The sequence below is a fragment of the Hyperoodon ampullatus genome, assembly GCF_949752795.1.
Source record: "Hyperoodon ampullatus genome assembly, chromosome: 2".
Taxonomy (NCBI): Eukaryota; Metazoa; Chordata; class Mammalia; order Artiodactyla; family Ziphiidae; genus Hyperoodon; species Hyperoodon ampullatus.
The window spans coordinates 37,753,463-37,774,765 of record NC_136915.1 but is presented as its reverse complement, the minus strand read 5'-3'; the positions used below and the strand labels follow the sequence as shown (position 1 = coordinate 37,774,765).

Sequence of the window (21,303 nt, the reverse complement as noted above, 5' to 3'; positions counted from 1 at the left end):
GCCCTCCAACTGAGCTGTGGTTCCCCGGGCCTCCCTCCTGGCCAAACACTCACTTCTCGATGTCACTGTTCTTGCAGGTCTTCTGCATGGCCTCCTGCTTGCTGCTCTCACCGTTGCTGGTAGATGGCATCTCTGCTGGGACAGAGAGGCAACTCACACTCTGGCCAGACTGAGCAGCACAGGTGAGGGGTTGGGCTTGAGGCAGTCACTACCACCCCCCATCACTCCTAACCTGCGTCAGGACTTACCGTCACTGGCCCATTTAGAGAACTCAGGTGTGATGCGTGTGCTGGGAGGGCCACCACTAGAGGAAAGGAAGGAAGAAGAACGAAGTGAGCCCTGAAGGCAGGCAGGATAACCCTGAGGGCGGGTACTGGGTTGACACCCACCTCAGGGTTTCCCATCCCTCTAACCCACCCGCCCAAGCCTGTGCCCACACTTGCTTTAGGACTGCGCCCCGGAGTGCCTCTCTCTCCTTGGCTTCACCGGGCTCCTCGCCTGTGCAGGGGATGACGTCGGCCTCCGTGTATCTGGCATGGTGGTCAAGGACAATGGATCCTAGTTTGCGGTGGGCCATGAGGGTTGAATCCTCAGGAGGGCTCCCCCGGCCCAAGCTGAGACACTGACCCTGGGGGCGTGGTGTGGATGAGTGACCAGAGGTGCTCGCTACTTTTCTTATTCCCTTTGGACTGTCCCACCAGCCCCACCTTGTCCCGCAGTGCCCCAAGGATACTGTGGTTTCCCATACTCCAGAGTGTCATCCCCATCCACATCCAAGTCAGCATCACTGTCTGGATTCTCTTTGCCGCTGCACATGACGAAGCCAGAGCCTGTGGGAAGCAGGATATGAGGGCCTGGGGCCAGCAAGACGAGTCCAAGGGTACCCCTTTTGTTTCCCTAGGTATGGCTCAGGTCTGGGGCTAGGTAAGGCCAATCAGAAACGTGGGCTTGGGATACAGAGAGCCAAGAAACTTGGGTGCTCTTGACTCTGACATTTCAGGCCTTTTCACTCTGCATACCTCAGCCATCTCTGCACTGCCATCTGCTCCAAGTGGTCTCTGCTTATAAACTAGCCCATTCATACACTAGGTCAGGTCCTCAGGAGACACCTAGTCTAGGCATGCTGAACACCTGTCTTCCAGGTCTAAGAGCAGGAAGAAGACAGAGACACTCAGGTCTACAAGGCCACCCCCACCCAGGACCTGGGCATCCCGTGTCCTATGGTCCAGCCTGACAAGTCTACCAGAAGGGAGAGTAGGCTGGCAAAGGCCCATCAGAGCCATAAAGCGGGACCCCCAGCCAACGTCCTGGTTTTGGCCGTCAGGTCCTTGCCAGCAAAAACACCAGGCAGCTGTTCAAATATTTGGTGTCTGAAGTGCCTGACATTAATTATTCATCCCAACCTCACTCAGCCCAGATTCCTGGACAAGTGCAGTTATAAAGGGATTAAGAAGGGATGGCTGAGGGAGAACAAGCATGCACACCTGCTTCTCAAAGCAGTCCATGGAGGCAAGCAGGTGGGCGGAGGTAGGGCCAAGGGCCGGGCAGGTAGCTGACCTCACGGAGGTGCATGTGGCACAGCCACAGGCACTCTTGGCCAGTGGTGGCGGTGGTGATGTAAGGTGCTGAGTTGCTGAAGCTACTCCAGGCCCGCTCACCTGCCACGTGGTCTGACTCCCAGGACCACCCTTCCTGATGGCCCAGGGCCAGTGACCACAAAGCTGCTTTTCCCTCCCTGCCCATGTCTTCTCCCAGTGGTCCCTGTCTCGGACCACATCTCATGAGCCAGTGGAACAGCCCTGCCGGGGACAAAAGGGGCTGAAAGCGATGGGATCTGGGTTGAGTGGAATCAGAGGTGTGAAGCAGCTCAGGGCTCTGCCCGATGATCTCAGAAATTTCTTGTTCATTCTTCCCTCTTCCAGGGTCTTAACACGCTCATCAGGGCAACAGACATGTAACGGGTTGTCATGCCTCTCGCCTGTTCCTTCACCCTGTCACCTTAGAGCCCCGACCCTTCTTTTCCCTGCTCCAGCAGTGTCTGCAGCAGTGTCTGCAGCTCCCCTCTGCACGCACGACCAAGTCCCAGCTCCTCAGTTAGACCCGCTAAGCTCCGGATGCCCCCACTTCTCCACCTTCCCTCTTTCTCTCATTTCACTCCATAAGCTCCACATATACGGATAGACTACTTACTGCACCACAAACGTCACCGTGTCCTGCTCATGCTCTCCCCTCCATCTGGAATGTTCTCCACCTTTCAAGCCCATTTCGAAAGCACTTTCTTCCTGATCCTTCTCCCTCCTACACCTCTGGTCTCTGGTCTCACAAAGGTTCCACCCATCCCAGAGGTAAGCAGCACCAGGGAAAGAGAGAGGCCAGGCACTGCCCAGGCTCCACCCCTCCCTGCCAGTCCTCATCTGCCCTCCACAATGAGGCACCAACAAACTCGAGGCAGCAGGCAGGTCAGCAGTGGGGCCATTAAGCTGAGAAAACACCAAGTTACAGCTCTGTCTACTGTTCACAGCCAAGTGTCCTGACAAGCAATTCCCACCTTGTGGGTGAATGGCACCTCTATAAACCCTCTGACAGTTTGGGAGACAAACTCCGCCATCAATCAGAATGTAGCCGTCAGGTTCACTTACAGCCTACGCCTCCCGAGCTCTGCCAACCTCCCTCCCCCAAGTACACGCAGCTCAGCAGTCAGCCTCACATCCTTGGCTTAGCCAGGGCCTTCCCGGTCCCGCCCAGCCCTGCCTTTTGGGTGGGCGAGAAGCAAAGCTGAGAATCCTGGCACCACTCCTCAGCCCAGTATGGCTCCCTTGGCAAAGCTGAGAAAACGGGACACCGCCAAACTGCTAGGAAAAGTCCTAGCTTCTCAACACATAAAGCAGCCCAGTGGCCGAAGTCCTTATCTCTGCAGTCTCATTGCCTACCAGGCCTGGACCAGGTCTCGTACTCGAGTGGAACATAGCTATTGTGGTTTCCCAAGTCCTGCATGTTTTCTCATGCCCCCATGCCTTTGTACTTCCTGTTATCTCTGCCTAGAAACATCTCCCTCTTGGTCTACAGAACAAATTCCTGCTCGCTCTGCGAGTCTGACTCTTCTCGATCATGCGTTCTATTCATAGTGCCTACACATGGTAGTTGCTCTATAAATACTTCCTGAATGAACTCACCTCAACATTCTCTCAGCCTTTATCGAACTCACCCTCTGCCTGGCTTGACACTGAGGACAGTGTTTCCAGATCTGATTCCTATCCTCAAGGTGCTGAGTGTGGACGAGACGTCCCCAGACATTTCTACATAGGGGTCCCTTCCGTGGCGTCCATCCAGGCTCCTGTGCAACTCCAAAATCATATTTATTACCATGTATTGTCACTGTCCCTTACCAGAATGAAAGCCCAAGTCTGTGATCTCAGCATCATCCAGAACAGAGCTGGCCAGGCTCACAGCAGATGCCATACAACACACCCAAGCAGTAATGGCTTAATGCCAACAATGCTGTTCTATTAGGTCCTGGGAGCCCTGTGCCAGAAGGAAGGCCAAGGCCTGATTAGCTGGTGGCCTGGAGAAACCTCTCAGGCCACAACCCTCCCTCTCAGACCCCAGCTCTCAGGTGAGCCGCGACCTTCTGCTCCCTTGACCAACCTGGCAGGATGGAGAGCACAACACACCTTGTTTGCCAAGGAAAAGGCCTATCTCTGGTCTGAGCAGTTTCCTCTGTCCCTGACGCCATCCCCCAGCAGAGACAGATGTTGGGAACCTCTCCCTACCCCCACAGGTGTTCACAACAGGCTGCCGCCACCAATTTCACTCTTGTGCTGCCCCAGCCAGCTCCAACCTCCTTCCCAGCACATTAAACTTTTTCTTCTTAATGAAATGTCACTTGCTAACTTCTGGCAGAATTATAATAAAAAGAAACGGCCATAATGCCATTTTATGCAGACAGCGCCCCTGCCAGCTTGCGCCCCCCCACCCTGCTTTGAGAAGAAGGCTCCACAGTCATTTTATGTTCTCAGCTGCTGGAACATCCCAAGCCAGTACTCAGAGGCAAGATGGCACAGAGTACTCCTTTGCAAGCCTCTGGCTCCTGTTCTGTGTAGCTCCGGGGATAACAGGCAAGCTGCCACTCCTGATGCTACTATCCAGGGAAGGGACTCTGCCCCTGGGACCTGCAAGATGACCCAGAGTATCCTTTAGTCAGCAGGGAGGCCACCTTGCTGAGGCTCAGCCCCACTGTATTGTGGCACAAAGGGCTGGGCTGCTGCCCACAGGCAGACTAAGCCTGAGAGTCAGTGATGCTCAGCAGTGGGGGCCTGGTCCTGGGAGGACGGGCGGTGCAAAAAACCTCTTCCCTCCAACTGGACACTAGCAATAGAAAGGGAGAGGGTTAAGTGCATATATGATAAGCAAAGCCTAAATTTTATAAAAACGACCCCCCTCGCATAAACTCCTTTTTTCTTAGGTCAAAGAGAGAGAGAGAGAGAAAAATCAGCGTTAATTTGATCAATTGATCAGATAATCGATTGAGAAACTGGAGATGCCCGCTTACTGGGACATGAAACCACAAAAAAGGAGCCATCAATTTCCTCACCTGCTGCTCCCAACAAAACCAGAGCCCAGGGAGAAAGGAGTCCTGGGGTCTCTGGAGGCCTGTGCTCTCCAAAGGTGTGGTTTGGGGGTGGTGGTGCGGAGCAGCAGCTTCCGGAGAGTTTTACACTGGAATTAGTTACAGATGCAGTTACGGTGTCTTGTGTAAACGCCATCGATTGGGGAGCTGACAGTCTGGGGAGCTGCGATGCGGGACAATCAATCGGCCTGCAGTGTCACCTGCCACCTCGCTGAACAGTTGACAATGCAATTATCCAGTGTGGAGGCAGGGAGTTGGCGTGTGTCAAACGCACTTAGCCACTTTCCGGGCCTCCTCGATAACGTGTTTCACTGCCTCACGTCAGGAGAGACGCAGAAAGACAGACGCCGTTTAAAACCATTGATACTTCCTCCTTCTGCCTGTACTCCCCGTCCCAGCTTAACAATTGGGTTCCAAAAGGCGATTAAATCCCGTCAGTTGCCACAGAAGGTGCTCTGCTCCTTGCCACCTCTCCTCGCCCCTCCCAGCAGGCAACAGTTATAGCTAAAGGTGTTAAGGAGGTAGAAGGCGGCAGCCCTAACACTCTCCATTCCAACACTGCCTGCAGCAGTCGGCTGTTCCAACACCCGTCACTGACTGCACCCGGCAGCAGGGCTGTGCTGGGGGACATTTTTAGCATCTGGGGCTCCCATCTTTTGGAAACCAACACGGCAAAGGAGGCAGCAGCTACGGCCAGGCCAATTTCTCCATGCCCCTGGGCTCAGAACACTTCTCAACCCCTTGACCCATAATCTGGAGCTGAAGTTTTATCAAGCAACAGCCAGTTTAAAAGACCTGTGCCAGGGCTTCCCTGGTGGCGCAGTGGTTGGGAGCCCGCCTGCCGATGCAGGGGACGCGGGTTCGTGCCCCGGTCCGGGAGGATCCCACATGCCGCGGAGCAGCTAGGCCCGTGAGCCATGGCCGCTGAGCCTGCGCGTCCAGAGCCTGTGCTCCGCAACGGGAGAGGCCAGAACAGTGAGAGGCCCGCGTACCGCAAAAAAAAAAAAAAAAAAAGACCTGTGCCACAGCTGCCCTGCCTGTCCTCTCCATGGCATCTCATCCCAGGCCACATGGAAACAGCCTAAATCCAAGGCAAGAACTCGAGAAAGATGCAGTCGCTAGGCCAGGATTGGGGCAGGGCAGAGGCCCTGGACAGTGGGTTCTCTTAGTATCACCCCTGTCCAACACCTGTTTGATTCAAAGGGGCTCAGTGCTGGATTCCAGGGATGCATTTCCCTCCAGGGCTCAAAGATGGGAGTTCCAGCACCTTCCACTTCCTGTGCCGCCTCCTGGGAAATCCCTCCATCTCGTCACTCATGTGCCCACCACATCACTGTGACCTTATCTGAGGCCAGCCATTCCATATTCTCTCTCCAGCCTGTCCATTCCGATATGATGAGCTCCAGGCTCCCCCAATCCAGCTGGGTGAACTTTCACTGGCAACCAAAACAGGAGGGACCAAAGCTCCCACCACAAGTTTCTTCTCCGGGACCCAGGAGCTGGTGACAGGCAATGAGGAGAGCTCGGGCTCATTTATCACGTACCTCCTTTGACTATAGGCAGGAGCGGGTTTGTCCCCAAGGGCTATATAATTAGGTTTCCGCTGTGGCCCAGCCTAGAGGTCCCTTGCTCTGCCCAGGGCTGGCACAGGGCACCAGAAGAGCGTCTTTCTTCCCTAACTGTTGAGCTCTTTTAGGGGAATGTTGGTGCAGTACTAGGGTCCATGTGCTGCCCTTTATGCAATTATTAACTCTGGGTGGGGAGAAAAGCACTAGCAGGTTAGCAAACCTAAGGTTCAGAGAGGACAATCAACAGCTTAGGCACACAGCCCAGGGTGTCTGCAAGAACTGAGAAGGCCAGAGCGTTTCCTAGTCACCGGAAGTTTCTTCCAAACTACTCTCTTGAAAACTTTATCTCTTCCTTCAGACTCTTAAAGATCCACTTCCAGCTGGACCTATCTCAGTGCTTACCTGTTCTGTCTGGTCCTTCGCTTTGTCCTAAGATACCAATTCCAAGTACTCCCAGGCCTAAGCAATCTGGGCCTAACCCTCAGTAACCACGGGCCCCATCTCCAAGGCCCATTCCCCTCAGCCAAGTGTCCCACCAAAACCTCTTGCTTGTTCACTGGTTCCACGGCAGAATACATTCAAGGAAACCGATTTGCTCCACCAGACCAGCTCCCAGTGGACCTGGTGGGAAGCTGTGCTGAGGATGATGAAGGGGTCCCGGTCTGGGAGGAGGGATAGGGGGTGATCGGATACAGGAACTTATCTGCAATTCTTTCATATCTAACAAGGACAGCAATCTCTGTTCTGTCAGCATGCACGGCTCGGCTTAAATGGGCCTCACCACTCGCCTGCTCATCCTGCCTCTGCTCCCTCTCTCTGAAGTCGGCTGGGCAGCTTCTTCAGCCAGCGTTATCACTCCCTCTAACCGGTCTTGGCAGGCAATCTAATTCCTCCTGAAAAGGTCACCGCCATTTTAACTGCCTTTCAATCACATTAAGCACGCGCTGCCCGGCTTGCGGCCCAGCCCGCCCGGCGGGCGATCAATGCGCTACACTGACACCAGCCCGCCTGGCGGGGCCACACCCAACCCCCCAAGAGTTGGGGCCTATCGGTCCTGGCCAAGGAGGGTAGACTGACAGATGGCCAGCTCCTGCAGACAGGGTTTCGGGGGCAGAGGCGGTCAGGATCAGACAGGGCCTCCTTTGATAGCACCCCCCACCGAGGAGCCTCAGCCTCCTCCGCTCCGCTGCGCCCTGCTCTCTGCCTCGTGGCCCCTGCTGATCTCGCTGTAAAACAGCCTTTCAAGTCTGCCTGTCTTTTGACTGCACTAAGCTGTTTAAGAGGCGGCAGCAGCTTCTATCAGGAAAGCCGGAGCAATTCTCTGCAGATAAAGGCACCTCCGGCCCCCGTTCCCTCTTCAAGTCTCACTCTCATTCTCGCTCTCCAAATCGCTCAAAGAAAAGCCCCCTTTGAACTCCTCTCAGGAATTCTTGAAAAGAACAACCTCACAGTGTAAACACTCAGGGAAAACTGACACCCGCCCATAGGGCTGAAGAGCCCCTCACACCCGCTCTGCAAGTGCGTCCCAGCTCCTGGGAAATACTTGGTTGTAGCAGCAGGTCCCATGCAGCTTCATCCCCCTAAGCCCCGTCTGGTGCCCAGAAGCCACCAGGTCCAGTTCTGTGCCAAGAAACCTGACTAAAAACTTGCGGCAGTAATGGAAGATACAAAAATCTGCAGCCACCCAACAGAGCGAACCCAGAGCGGCATCCTGGAACTGCCCCTGAAGAGACACCTGTGTGTACAAGTCACTGGACGTTGGGCTTTGCTGCTCATCTTCCCTGGGTCTCAGACACTCGGAAACTCCAGGATAGGACCAGGGTGAAATGGCAAACGGACATCCTCCCAGCTCAGCGCTCAGGCTCGGGAAACGGTCTGGCCTGATTAACCTTCCTGATTTACACTTTGGCTTGTCCCAAACGCTTGGGCAATATGAGAGAAGCCCAGAAGCATAATGCCACACCTGGGCTCGTGGCCCCTTCATGTAGCCAGTCTGCCCTGGATGGCAATGTGGGGACCGCTCCTCAGCACCAGCCCGAGAAGCACTGCTCCAGTGAGGCAGAGACCCTCCTCCCAGCTGCTGGGAGATTCCCCAGGGACCAGACACAGCAATACCCCCAAGGGTGTTGCCCAGAGAACTGGAGGCAGATGGGAAGCAGACTGGCTCACTTAATGACCACAAGCTGCAGTGCCAGCTGTGCCTGTGCCCAGAAAGACAGAAGAGCTGGAGGCTGACAGCTCCCCCTTTGCCCTGCCCAAGGCAGAAGGCTTTGACAAGAGGACACCGACCCTGGGCACCTACCAGTCTGCTATTTGACCTGGTGGGGGTGGGGGACTTCCACTGGGCCAAGCTATGTCTCTCCAAGCAGCCAAGTAGGAGTGGGGCTGGGCAGGGTCCTGCAGAGTCCTCTGCAGCAGCGGGGGAGAGTCCCAGGGAAGCAGGGAGCAGCTGGGCACAGGCCCCTTGCTTCAGGGTAGAGGGCGTCCAGGGAGAAGAGATGGGATCAGAGCTAAAATTAGATTCACCAGTGAAGCTCATGGGAGGTCAAATTTTGCCATAACTCACTCTCTCCTCTGTAGCTGATTTCCCTGACATGGGGCCGAGGAGGAGGAGCGGGGCGGGGTGCGGGGGGGATCCAATGTGTTTGCCTGGAAGCCCTTGGGGCCCCCAGTGCTGGAGGTGTACAGCAGGTTGCTGGATTCTCATTTATCAGCCTTAAGAGGGATGGAGTGATAAATGCATAACCGTCCCTTTAATATTTTATGCAGGTGCTAACGTGGCTTGGCTGTCACCTTCAATGCATCACCCGAGGCTGAGAGACCCCCTCGTCACTCCTAGCTTGCAGCCTCACAGTTCCATTTCCCCACCCAAATACATCCATTTTAATATGCACATCACAGGCAGGCAGCACGGTCACAAAGGAGCCCCACCAGCAGCAGCTCGCACGTGGTGGAATGACCAGCCACCAGCCCTGGCCTCTTGGCTCCCAACAGATGGATACCCAGCAGAGGCCTGGCCACCAGAGTGCCACTGCTTATGTGTCAGCTGCTTGTACCTCGGAAACCACCTTCCAGGAGAGTGGTGGCCCGTATCCGCTTCTGCCCGCACCACTCATACTCCTCAAAGCGGTTGCTGTTCTCATGCTCGATGTCCACGGCATCATCCTCAGCCATGCAGGAGCCTTCCCTCTGTGAAGAGCAGAGCAGGATCATGCGGGTCCCAGGCCATCCCTACCTGCTCCCCAGGGCCTGCAAGGAAGGCACAGCCCTAGCCCCAAGCTGCAGTGTGCCCCACAGGCCCCCAGCTCTAGGGCTCCTTTGAAGTAAACCAATCTAGAGGTCAAAGACCTGGGCTTTTCCCCAATAGTTTTCCACTGGAGCCCCAGGGGAGGAGTGGGAGAGCAAAAGCAAAGGAAGAGAGCAAAGAACAGAGAGGAAGAAGCTGCTGAGACCACAGGGAGACCCCAACAGCCCACAGATCTGGAGGCAGTCAGCAGCTAGTGTCAGGGGAAGGAGGGGAGGGGAGGGGAGGTAGGTGGTGATGGCCCCTCTACCTTAGAAAGGCAATGCTCCACATGCCTACTCATCTCCTGCTCCGATCCTGCCAGGGGGCGGCTGCACAGGGGACATACCTGCCCTTCATCTTGCTTCCTCCGTTTCATTTTCCCAATCCGAGCTGCATGGAGAAACCGAAAACAAAGCATAGAACAGGCAGACGGTCACTGTAGTTCCCAAGGTCCCAGTGGAGCTGACACATCCTGACCTCCTGCCAGCCATTAGCCCTTTTGTTCAGTGCCTCATCTGGCCCTCATCATGCAGCACCTTCGGCTCCTTTGGGGACTGGACCTTGCCAAGAGCACCTGGGGAGGAGATTGGTGCTAGGCCAGCGAAGTGTCCACTCTTTGGCCACAGCTGGCTCAAGCTCAACCCTTACCTTCCTACCTGCAGTGCTCAATGAACCCAGTGAGCAAAGATGCTCTCCTTGGCACTTGCTATGTGTCCCCCCAGAAGGCCAAGACCATAGGCTCTTCTAGAGTCAAGAAGCATAACTTTAGAGAACATTTCTTGGCTAGAATGCAAGGTCCCTCCAGGGGCCTGATTTGGCCTGCTGTTAATTTATCAGTTAAAACCCCTTTGTTCCTGGGCCAAGAGCCCTGAGGTACAGACCTTAGTGTCCTATGTAGAATTACCCCAGTGAGACTTTCTCTCATGTCCCCTGGTCCCATTTTACAGAAGAGGAGACTGAGGCCCAGTCATAAAGGTATAGAGGATCTGAGTCAGACAGCCCAGATACCTTGAGAGGGTAGCCCTTACTGTGCCTACCCAAACCTGTTCCATCATTTCTAATCAGTGCAGAGGGCTCCCTGCCATGCTGTCCCGCAGGGGGCTCAATTCCAAAGTGCACGCTGCAAGCCCACAGCACTGCTAATTAATGCCGAGAGAGACAATCATTTCTAATTAGCTCACTAATCCCTCTCTGCAGCCCTCCTGTCACTGAAGCAGGAAGGGGTCAAAACAAGGGACTCTGTTCCCTCTATCCCCTCCTGTGATGCAACAGTAGAAGTAGAGCTAGCCACTCTGAGACCAGACTGACTGGGGTGGGGGTAGGGGTGGAGCCAGCCAAGGAGGGAAGGGTTCCCCACTGCAAGGCCAGGAAGAACTTCCTGTGGATACTGACCCTGGTGGAAAGCTCATCAATGCAGTTTAGGGAGCCAGACACAGGTGAAAGGTGATGCAGGTGAGAGTCGGTAAGTTACAGTTTACAGCTTCAATTGTGTGTAAGGTTCAGAGCCAAATACCTTATACAAGGTAGCTCATTTTATTCTGTCAAGAAACTAGGTTGTATTATCCATTTTAACAGAAAAAGATAGTCAAGGCAGTTGTCCAGGTAGCTAAAAAGTGGCAAAGGCAGCATAGGAAACCAGGCCTGACTCCATAGCTTAGAAGGCTCTCCTGTCCCAAGAGTGCCCCCAACTGATCAGCATCAACAAAGATTGATCCTGTGAGTGTGCTAGGTCAGCAAGAATATGCACTTGGGGCTCCTGCCTGTTGAGGGTCTGAGGCAAGGAGCTACTCCAACCCTGAAACAGAGTAGCCCTAGAAAGAGCCAAATCAACAAGAAAGCCACCATCCCACCAGGACTGAGCATGGAGTCTGAGAAACCGTGGTCTGCAGCCTGGCCTGTCTCTTCAATTTCCTGTGCTCTCACTATAGGAGATGTGACTATGTTCTGGTGCCCCGCTTGATTTTGTGGACAAAGATCTAGACTCCTTCACCTTGACTTCCCTAACCCTTGGACTCTCAGGCTTGGGCCATCTTGACACTCTAGAGCAGGGGTCCCCAACCCCCAAGCCAAGGACCAGTACCAGTCCATGGCCTGTTAGGAACCGGGCCACACAGCAGGAGGTGAGCGGTGGGTGAGCGAGGGAGGCTTCATCTGTATTTACAGCCGCTCCCCATTGGTCGAATTATGGCTTGAGCTCCGCCTCCTGTCAGATCAGCGGCAGTACTAGATTCTCACAGAAGCGCAAACCCTACTGTGAACTGCGCATGCGAGGGATCTAGGTTGCGCGCTCCTTATGAGAATCTAATGTCTATGATCTGAGGTGGAGCTGAGGTGGTCCCATCACTCCCAGATGGGACCATCTAGTTGCAGGAAAACAAGCTCAGAGCTCCCACTGATTCTGCATTATGGTGAGTTGTGTAATTACTTCATTATATGTTACAATGTAATAGTAATAGAAATAAAGTGCACAGTAAATGTAAGGCGCTTGAATCATCTGAAACCATCCTTCCCCCCCAACCCCCACCCCCGCCCCAGTCTGCGGAAAAATTGTCTTTCACAAAACCAGTCCCTGGTGTCAAAAAGGTTGGGGACCACTGCTCTAGAGCCAGGGCTAGGATGGAGAAGGGATGCTAGATATCAGAAAGGCATTGAGCAAGGTACCCTGAGACTTCTAGAAGCCTGTATGAAGCAGTGTGCCAGTACAAAGGTTCCTCCCCTACCCGGCCTAAAGCTCAAGGGAGTGCCTCTCTGGTAAGAAGGAGACTATGACAGACACTGATAATTGAATAAAGGAATGAATCTCATAGGACTGCCAAGGAAGGCATGATACTGGATGCTCTCCTTGCCCAGGCCACCCATGCCAGAAAATTCCTTGTAGTCCCAGGAAAGTCCCTGATGGATTGGACATCACCTGGAAATTCTCAGATAAGCAATTCAGGTTTGATTATTTTCTTGCCATTTATCTTCTAAGTCCTGAACTAAGCTTACTAAAACATGATAGGGAAAGTTTGCTCCCTACCTAGAGGCTTCCACTGAGTAGGACAAGTCAAAGTATTGCCAAGGAGGTAGCATGGCATGGTCCAAGAAGCACAGGCTCTGGAGGTAAACAAACCAGTTCAAACCATGGCTCAGTTACAACCCAGCTGTGTGGTTTTAAACAAATCACCGGGGCTTCCTTGGTGGCGCAGTGGTTGAGAGTCCGCCTGCCGATGCAGGGGACACGGGTTCGTGCCCCGGTCTGGGAGGATCCCACATGCCGCGGAGCGGCTTGGCCCATGAGCCATGGCCATTGAGCCTGCGTGTCCGGAGCCTGTGCTCCGCAACGGGAGAGGCCACAACAGTGAGAGGCCCACATACCGCAAAAAAAAACAAAAAAACAAAAAAACAAATCACCTTCACCTCTCCCAGCCTCAGTTTCCTCATCTACAAAATGTGTGTTAACACTCCCTCTCAGTTATGATTAAGGTGCTTAACATGGTGCCGGCTCATGATAAATGCTCTCCTTTTCCCAGTCTGGGGCTCAGCCTCCCAGCAGAAACCAAGTGGCAGGAACTAGGGATCTTGAACATCCATGGCCTCACTCACCAGTTGGCCTAGAGACCCCCAAGGCCCTTACAGACAACCCCCATATATACCACACCCTAGCCAGCACAAAAAACTAGATCATTCAATTGTGTTCAGCAAATAGGAATGTTCCAGAGGTTTGAATCCAAAAGGGGCGCGGGGCGGGGGGGCGGATGGTGGCCTGCCAGGTAGTACGTACACGGAGTGCTTTCAGAGAAGGCCTCTAAGAGCTGTCGAGCCCACGCTGATCACCTTTGTGAAATGTGGGCCGACTGATAACTCAAAAAGCCCTGGGATGAGTTAGTTCCTGTTGCCGTGGGAACTCCAGATCTCACTGCATTGTCAAGTCTCAGCAGAGAGGCTGTATTCACACTACTGGGCACTGATTAAAAACTGGAAGAAAAACATTCTCAGCGCCCTGCCGGCTTGTACAGTGAGGTCCCAGCAGTTTGCAAATTCAAAACTGAGCTCCCGCGTGGAATTGTGTGGCTTGTTTCTCATTCTCTGGCACTTACTGACCCCCAGGGTTCTTCAAGGCCTAGAGAGGCTCACGCAAGAGCTGGGGACCATAACCTCCACTAGACAGATGGAGAAACTGAGGGCAGCCGCCTTGGTCAGCATATACTCAGGCGCTGTGACTGTGAAGAAGCCAGTGGGTGCTAATATCGAAAAGACCCAGGGAAGTCAAGAACTGCAGGCAGTGAGGGAGGGAGGAGGCCGGGGGTGGGGCGGAGGGAGGGGCCGCGCAAGACTCACCATTCAGTCGGGTCTGCCGGTTGGCTCGCACTCGCAAGAAGGTCTGGGAAAAGATCCCGGGCAAATGCAAAAAAGAGAAGAGAGCGTCAGCGCGGCCTGGAGTCCCGACCCCTGCCCCAGCCCCAGCCCCAGCCCCCGGTCCACACCTGCCCCGCCCCAAACAGCCCGTAAACAAACCTACTTCCTCCCTCCCGCCGGCCCCCCTGCTCCGCCGGCCGCTCCGGGCCTTCGGCATAGCCGCCGGAGGCTGCTCTAGCGGGACCCCGTGGCCGCCGCGCGGTGCCGCCCCAGCCCCGGCCTCCGGCGCTCCGGGCCGCGCGGCCGCCTGGCCGGCGAGGGCGGCGATGCGGGCGGATTCCCCCCGGCTGCCCGGCGGCGGCGGCACTTCAGCTCCCAGCGGCGGCGGCGGCCATGTTGGCCTTGATCACGTGACTCGCTGCCGTCGCGCGCCGGGGGTGAAAGTTCAAGAAGTGGTGGGGGCTGCCGGACCGGGACCAGGAAACAGCGGTTCGCACTCCGGCCGCAACAGGCTGAGGCCGCCCTGGGGTCCCTCCCACCGGCCGCAAAGCCAACCCGCCCGGGTTTTAGTGGCTGCGAGGTCCTCCCACCCTACTCCACGGCCCCTCCTAGCGCGGGGCTCCTTCCGCCCCGGAACCCCGCCTGGGTCCCGCCTCCCGCGCGGCTACCCCTTTGCTGGGGAGATGGCGTAGGACTTCCCGATCGCAGCGGCCAGTCTCGCCGCGAGTCCCAACTGTCTCTTCCCCAGTCCCCAGCCTTTCAGCAGTCCCGATATTAGAGGATTCCCAACATTTCAGCTGTCTTCTGGACAACCTTTGGAGCTGCCACTGGCAGCGCACAGCCACGCGGCCAAAGTGGAACCCAGCATCCCTCAAACAAGTGCCTTCTTCCAGGATTCTCAGTTTTCTAACGGGATACCACCATCCACTCTGGTGTGCCCACACCAGATAGTTGAGAGTGAGTCGTCCTTGACCCCACCCTCCTTCAATTCCTCACACTCAAGCCTTCTTTCATCTCAGAGTCTACCTTTAAAGGTCTCCTACATCTTTTTATCTTCCCTTCTGTGTATCTCCTTCTCGCCCTTCCAGGCCTAACCGAAAAATATCATTTCCTCTCTGCTTCCATCTCTACTCTCAATATGCCTTGTACAAATTGTTGTCGGTGGGCTGACCACTCCAGGGATGGGGCCGTGTGTGAGTCCTGGGTGAAGCCAGAGCCCGGCACAGCGCTGGGCACAGGCCAGCCATCCCTGCGTGTTTCTTCGGTGACTACACCTATCTTGGATGTCCTTGCTCTAGTTCATAATCTTAGGAGCTCTCTGAATTTGCGGTTGTCTCCCATCTGGCCTTCTCATCTCCAGCTTTTCTCGCTGTAGCCCATCCTCCACCGTACATGCAGTGTGATCTTTGTATCATGCAAAATTGACCCTCTTTCTTCCTCCCCTTTAAATCCTTTAGTGGTTCTCCACTGAGATCTGCACCGTGGCATACAGGTCGTCTCTGACGTGCTCTGCCTATTTCTCCAGACTCTTCTTCTGCCACTCCTGCTCTCTCCTTTTCCCCTCCTGACACTACCTGTAGCTCTTTGAGCACCCCATACTCTGGACTTTGGGCTATATTATTCTCCATGCACCCATATTCCCTGCTTGGTTAACTGTTTGTTGTCCATCCTACAGGACTCTGGGATGACTTCGCTTTTCCCCCAGTGTTGGGTTAGTTGCTTCCTCTGAGTTTTCACAGTCCCTTGGCTTTCCTTTGAACTTGGATATTTTGACTGTTTACAGACCTGTCCCTTCTACTTGGGAGGTCATCTCCATCCAGTAACAGGGTCTGGCATGCAGGAGAAATCCGTGGGGTGGAGAGGAGCATATTTATGAGGGAAGCCCCTAAGCCCAGTGCAGGGCTGAGAAACAATCTAGGATTCAGGGCCAGACAAACTCAAGTTCAAATCCTGACTTGGTTACTTATAATATATGTGCTGTTAGAAAAGTCACTTCTCCTCTCTAGGCCTGTTTCCTTAGCTATAAATTGGGGGCAATGAATCCTAGCTTACACAGTTGCTATGAGGGTAAAGTGAGGTAATGGTTAAAGGGTTAGGTAACCCAGCAGGGGCTAAGGAAATGGGAATCCAAACCGGAAACCAGTACCTCCTGATTTCAGGGCCAAGTTTGATGATTTTTTAAAAACAGTCCAACGTAATTGAACAACTACTACATGCCAGGTGTTGTGTAAAGATCAGGGGATTCCAGCTTCACTTTCTACCAGTTCCCCTTGTGTTTTACATTCTAACAAAACTGAACTGCTAGTGGGTCCCCAGATACATCATTCTGTGTTACACCTCTCTGCCTTTTGCACATACATAGTGTTGCCTTGATCTGGAATATCTTTTCTTCCTTGTCCACCAAAGTGAACTCCTACTCATCCTGTTCAGTCATTACCTCCTCTGTGAATCTTACTCTGATTTTCTCTTTCATAGCACTTAAAACACTGGGCTGTAATTATCTATTTGCACATCTAACCCCGTGAAGGCAAAGACCCTTGCCTGAGCATGAGTGAGTACTAGATAAGGGAGTAAAGGAAGGGAGTAAAGAAGGGGCCTTGGCGAGCCCGTCGGTCTAGTGCAAGGGTCAGGCTCATCATGATAGATTAAGTATGTTCATAATTCTTTGCAGCTCCTCCTATCAAAGAGCTGCATTTCCTTATCCCTTGATTGTGTTAGCTTTGTAAGTTCCAGAGCCTAGGCCTCAAGAGGCCTTTCAGCTTTGGCCTTCGCCCTCTTGGCATGACACTGTCCTGAGACTGCCAAGTAAGGAAGCCAGTCTAACCTCCTGGAGGATGATAGGCCGTATGGAAGAAAACCAAGGCCCCTAATTTCCCAGACATGTGGTGAGGCCATTTTGGACTTTCTAGGCCAGCTAGTCCTCCAGCTGAATGAGCTTAATGAATGAGGAAAGGCCTACTCAGCCGACAGAATCATGAGAAATCATGAGAGATTATAAGTTGTATTAAGCCACTAAGTTTTGGGATGGTTTGTTATGTACTAGAAGATGATGGAAACATACTTAAATGGGTGTTGATATAAGATGATCAGGGCAATAACATGGGCATGAAGGGGTCATGAGAAGAGAAAGCTAATCCAGAAAGGCTTCCCGGAGCAGAGGGAAGTTGGGCAGGTTGTTGAGGGATAAATAGAAATTTGATGGGGTGGGGTAAAATAACCCGGTTAAAAGCAGCATGTGTAAAAGCAGAGAGGCAAGAAAGGAGTGGCACAGCCAACGAGTGGTTAGCATTAATGTGGCGAGCACAGCCCACAGGATTCACGGAAGGCAGTGTTAGGAATGGAAGCTGGAAAGGTTGACTCTAAATCACAGAGGCCTTGGTGCCATCCCTTAGCACGCCTAGCCTATGCCTAGCATGCCATGCCTATGCCTGATGGTTACTTTTTCCCTAGTTCAACAAATAGTGGAGCTGAATGCTGTGGCTAAAATAGAGAGGATCCGCCTCTGAAGGCAGGGCTCTGTCTCCCTTTGGGATAGAATTCTCTGGGATGGAGCCTTGTCTCCCTATCCCAGAATCCCCTAGAGTTGGGTCATTTCTCCATCTTGAATCAGGATTGTTTGGGTGAGGACTGACTGCCTCTCTCAAACCAGGGCTCACAAGAGCCAGGGATCCCTCCCCAGGGCTGGCACTCTGGGCTCTGCAGTTTGAGTCCCAGACAAGGGCATCCAGCAGAGGAGGTGCTAGTTGAATCTGGTGTACAGCCCACACTCCGTATTCCACTCACCAAACTCTGCACCCTGACGCCAGGCTGTGTCAGCTGGGAGGAAAAAGTGCCCAGAGAGAAGACCTCGAATTCCAAGAAAGGCTTCCTGTGTACCAGCAGTGGCCCTGGTTCTCTACCCCAGATGACAGGTCCCTGCTGCCTTGTCTCTTTGCATTAGTCAGGGCTGTGTTTCCCTTTTCACATAAGGGCTCCCTGAGAAGCCGTGCTGCCATTTAGACAGCATGTTCCTTGGAGCAGGCCCTGTTTTCTGCCCTCTGACTGGGGCTCCTGAAGGCAGGGCTCTGTCTCTCCTCAGAAGCTTCTGGAGGAAGATCCTTCTCCTTCCTACCACAAATAAGGTCTGTATAAGCTGGGATATTACCCTTAGGTCCCCCTCCTGCTCTGCTGTTATAGGATTGTGTAGTTATTCCCTTCCTGTTTGCCCAAGGCACTCACAGGCAATCTCTCTCTCTCTCTCTCTCTCTCTCTCTCTCTCTCTCTCTCTCTCTCTCTCTCTCTGCCTGACACCAGTGTTTGGCAGGATTGATGGTTATTTGCTCAGGGGATCCTGGTTTTGAAGTGCGAAGTCTTCAGGTGATTCTGGGCTATGTCCCTGGGTCCCTGATGAAACTGAACCCTAGAGGAGACCTCCAGATGGCTGGGATGCTTCAGAAGAGCCCACCTGAGCCCAGGTGACCTTGGCATCTCTCCCTAAAATCCATCTGTTTACGGCACATTCCCTGACACCTGTGCCTTTTGGTTCAGTTAGAGGCACTAGACACAGAGGGAACCAAACACAGTTCAGGCCTTTCCCCTTGTATCCTGAGGATGGGAGGAGTTAGCCCCAGGCCTGCCCTATAAGGTAGGGCCCAGCCCACCCCTCCTCACCTGGTATCTGTCTGAGTGGTGCAGGTCGTCGGTGGCAGACGAGTGTGGTGATGCTGTCGGAGACTCTCCTTCCCTCTTGATGGAAGCAGACAACAAGAGGGACTGGAAGAAGAAAAAGGACACGTGGCCTCAGGCTGAATGAGACCTACAGTCAGTCCCCTAGAGTGTCCGGTCCTATGGAGCTTTTGGGATAGAGGCAGAGAAAAGGAGGGCAGAGGGGTAGAGACCGCTTGAGATTCTGAAGGCATGTGGTCAGGCCCCCCAGAGTCTGGTTGTGGGAAAGGATAGCTTGATCCCAGGGATGGGTGGAGACCCCTGGAGAGGGTCCAACCTCTTCCACCCCAGCTAATCTCTGTCCCAGTGGGGCAGGCCTCCCAGTGGGCTGAGACTGTATATAGGCTTTGTTCTCCCATAGTGAGCAGAGACTCTGGGACCCCTCTGAAGGGTTGGGGGTAAAGCCACATCCCTGCTGCCCTGCCTGCCCCTAATACAGGCTGGTGGCAGCCCCGCTATGGAGACAGTAAATTAAATAGTGTGTAAGAGTTTCCTTTGTGCAGCTAGGGATGTACACTGGCTCCATTTATCCCCATGCTGTGGCGATGACCCCAGCAAAAATCCCAGCAAAACTAATCCCCCCCATGTCAATCCTGCATGGCCTCTTCTACATATGCCTGAAGTTTAGATTAATAAACTGTCTGCTTTAAATTGTACACGAGCACCACAATTCTAAATACCACATGGCACGTTCAGCCTGCTCTTGCTGCCTCTTGCCAAGGCCTGTTCAACTGCAAACTGGGGGCCTGGAGGCCTGAAAGCAATCCATACTTCCTCCCCCACCCACCTTTTCCAGCCTGCACAGCCCAGAGCCGGAAGCATGCAATTCCCTAGGAGGCCTCCCCAGCTTAGAAAACCATGCCAAATCGCCACTGACAGCCCAAAGAAAGCAATTTGGGAAAGATGGAGCAGCCATTTATCCTTCATCTCCGACTGAGCCTTAGGATGTGACCTGCATGCGGCGGCCACGCTGCACATCCTCAGGCAAGGGCCCTGGGAAGGGGGGGCAGCTGCTGGTCTGGCAGGGTTCCCTGACTCGGCCTCATCCCAAGAGCAGGAGGAGGGAAGAAGCCAGGCAGGGACAGGGGTGGGATTCCCTGCAACTTGGAGCCCCTTCCTCACCTACCCAGGCCCAGTGGGAGGCCTAGTGGGTGCCTTGGCCCACAGCTCGGAAAAGAGGTGGGCTTTCAGGCAATGTTCTTTTCCTTCTCTGGTCCCAAGGAGGATGCTGAGGAGGGGAAGCATCGTGGGGCCCCTACCCCCCCATCATGAGAAAGTTCACGCTTGTGTGCTCTCTCTTATTCTCTCTAGGTTAGAAGCCCTGAGAGGCCTCAGCATTACACCTGGGGCAAGCGGAATAAAAAAAGGTCACTGGCGCTTTTTAAACACGGACCAAAAAGCAGTAAAACGTGTTTTGAAAAAAAAAAATCCCGACATTAAATCATGACTTTTTGCCTGGCTCTTCGCCTCATTAAAAGTGGCCTTTTGGAAGGTAAAATTATCATTGTAAGCGATAAGATCTTTAAGAAAATAATTCACGGCTTCTTCACCCTTTACTATGATAGCCGCCACCGGCTAATTTTTTTCTTAATGGCAACGAGGCCATCAATCTCGTCTGAGGTCCCCTCGCCCTCTCCTCCTCCTCTCTCCCTCCTCCTCCCTGTCCTCTCAGTCTCTTGCTTGAACCTTCTACCTCGTGCCTCCTCTACCCATGACCTGCTTCCCTAAAGCCCCATTCCAGGCCGAGGACAGACCCTGAGACAGGCAGCTTTGGGGGCGTGAGCCTATATCTAGAAGTGGGTGAGCAGTGGCCCTTGCCTCTGAGTCTGATTATCAATGAGCCCGCGTTGGTGGTTGCAGGAATCTGCACATGTTTAAGACTTCCTGTGTGAGTGTTCTGACGGGGCCAGGTGGGTGTGCATCTGTGTATGTGGGGAACCAGGTGTGGACGTGGACTGTGTCTGTGTTTGTGCTTTGAACACAGGCCTCACTGGGGTCCAGTCCCCAGCCTGCCAGCCATGCTGAGGTGTCAGGGGTCAGTGTTTATGGCTGACCTGGCAGCACGTCCGTCTGCCTTAACCATAGCCACTGGAGACTGCAGCCTGGGCCAGGCTCCGCCAGTGTGGCCCCCCCTTCTCCCCCAACGCGTTTTCTCTTTAGGGCTGGGAGGGCTTTGCTTCCTTGGCCAGGGCCTGCATCAGTCCAGGGCTGGGCTAGGTTCCCTGCCCCCTCCTCTGTCCAGCTTGCTGTGTTGAGTGATTTCCTGAATGAAGGTGCGGGGTCCACTCCCACCTTTTTGAAGGGGCTGCAGGGGAGACAGGCCAACCCCCTGGAAGTAAGATAGTCACTCTGGCTCCTTTTCCCAGAACTGCTCTCTCAGAGGTCACCAGTGCTTTTAAGACTTCTAAATACAATGGCCTCCTTCTCCAGCCTTTTTCTGCTTGACTGCTGACCACCCCAGACGTTCTGGAATTTTTTTCTCTTAGGGTCCTGGGACACCATGCTCTCCTGTGCCCCTCCTCACTCGTCACTGTTCCTCTTCTGCTCCTTCCCTGGCTCTGGGACCTTCTCTTGACCCCCAGCACAGGAGTCCCAGACTCTTCTTGGCTTCTGCTCTGACCTCTCCACACACACACTCCCTTACTGACTTCATCCATTCTGGGGAATTCCCTGGTGGTCCAGTGGTTAGGACTCCGCACTTTTACGGCCAAGGGTTCGACCAATGCCTTGTTGGGGAGCTAAGGTCCTGCAGGCCACGTGGCGCAGCCAAAAAAAAAATG

At 53.9% G+C, this 21,303-nt stretch overlaps 1 protein-coding gene across 4 annotated transcripts in view; it reads right to left on the bottom strand.

Annotated features, from left to right (window-relative positions):
* The window catches only part of RNF220 (ring finger protein 220), a gene marked incomplete at its 5' end in the record, with an annotated part of 217,362 nt that overhangs the window by 6,232 nt on the left and 189,827 nt on the right, over positions 1-21,303 (bottom strand). For 2 of the 4 annotated variants that reach the window (XM_079697386.1, XM_079697385.1), the window contains 8 exons: positions 54-132; positions 249-304; positions 438-530; positions 734-830; positions 9,252-9,384; positions 9,750-9,871; positions 13,802-13,844; positions 18,470-18,571. In XM_079697386.1, coding sequence (XP_079553512.1) covers positions 54-132; positions 249-304; positions 438-530; positions 734-830; positions 9,252-9,384; positions 9,750-9,871; positions 13,802-13,844; positions 18,470-18,571 — 725 coding nt within the window. Of the gene's footprint in view, positions 1-53; positions 133-248; positions 305-437; positions 531-733; positions 831-9,251; positions 9,385-9,749; positions 9,872-13,801; positions 13,845-13,982; positions 14,045-18,469; positions 18,572-21,303 lie in introns of those variants that run through there. The other 2 variants (XM_079697387.1, XM_079697388.1) reach the window with 2 other exon arrangements.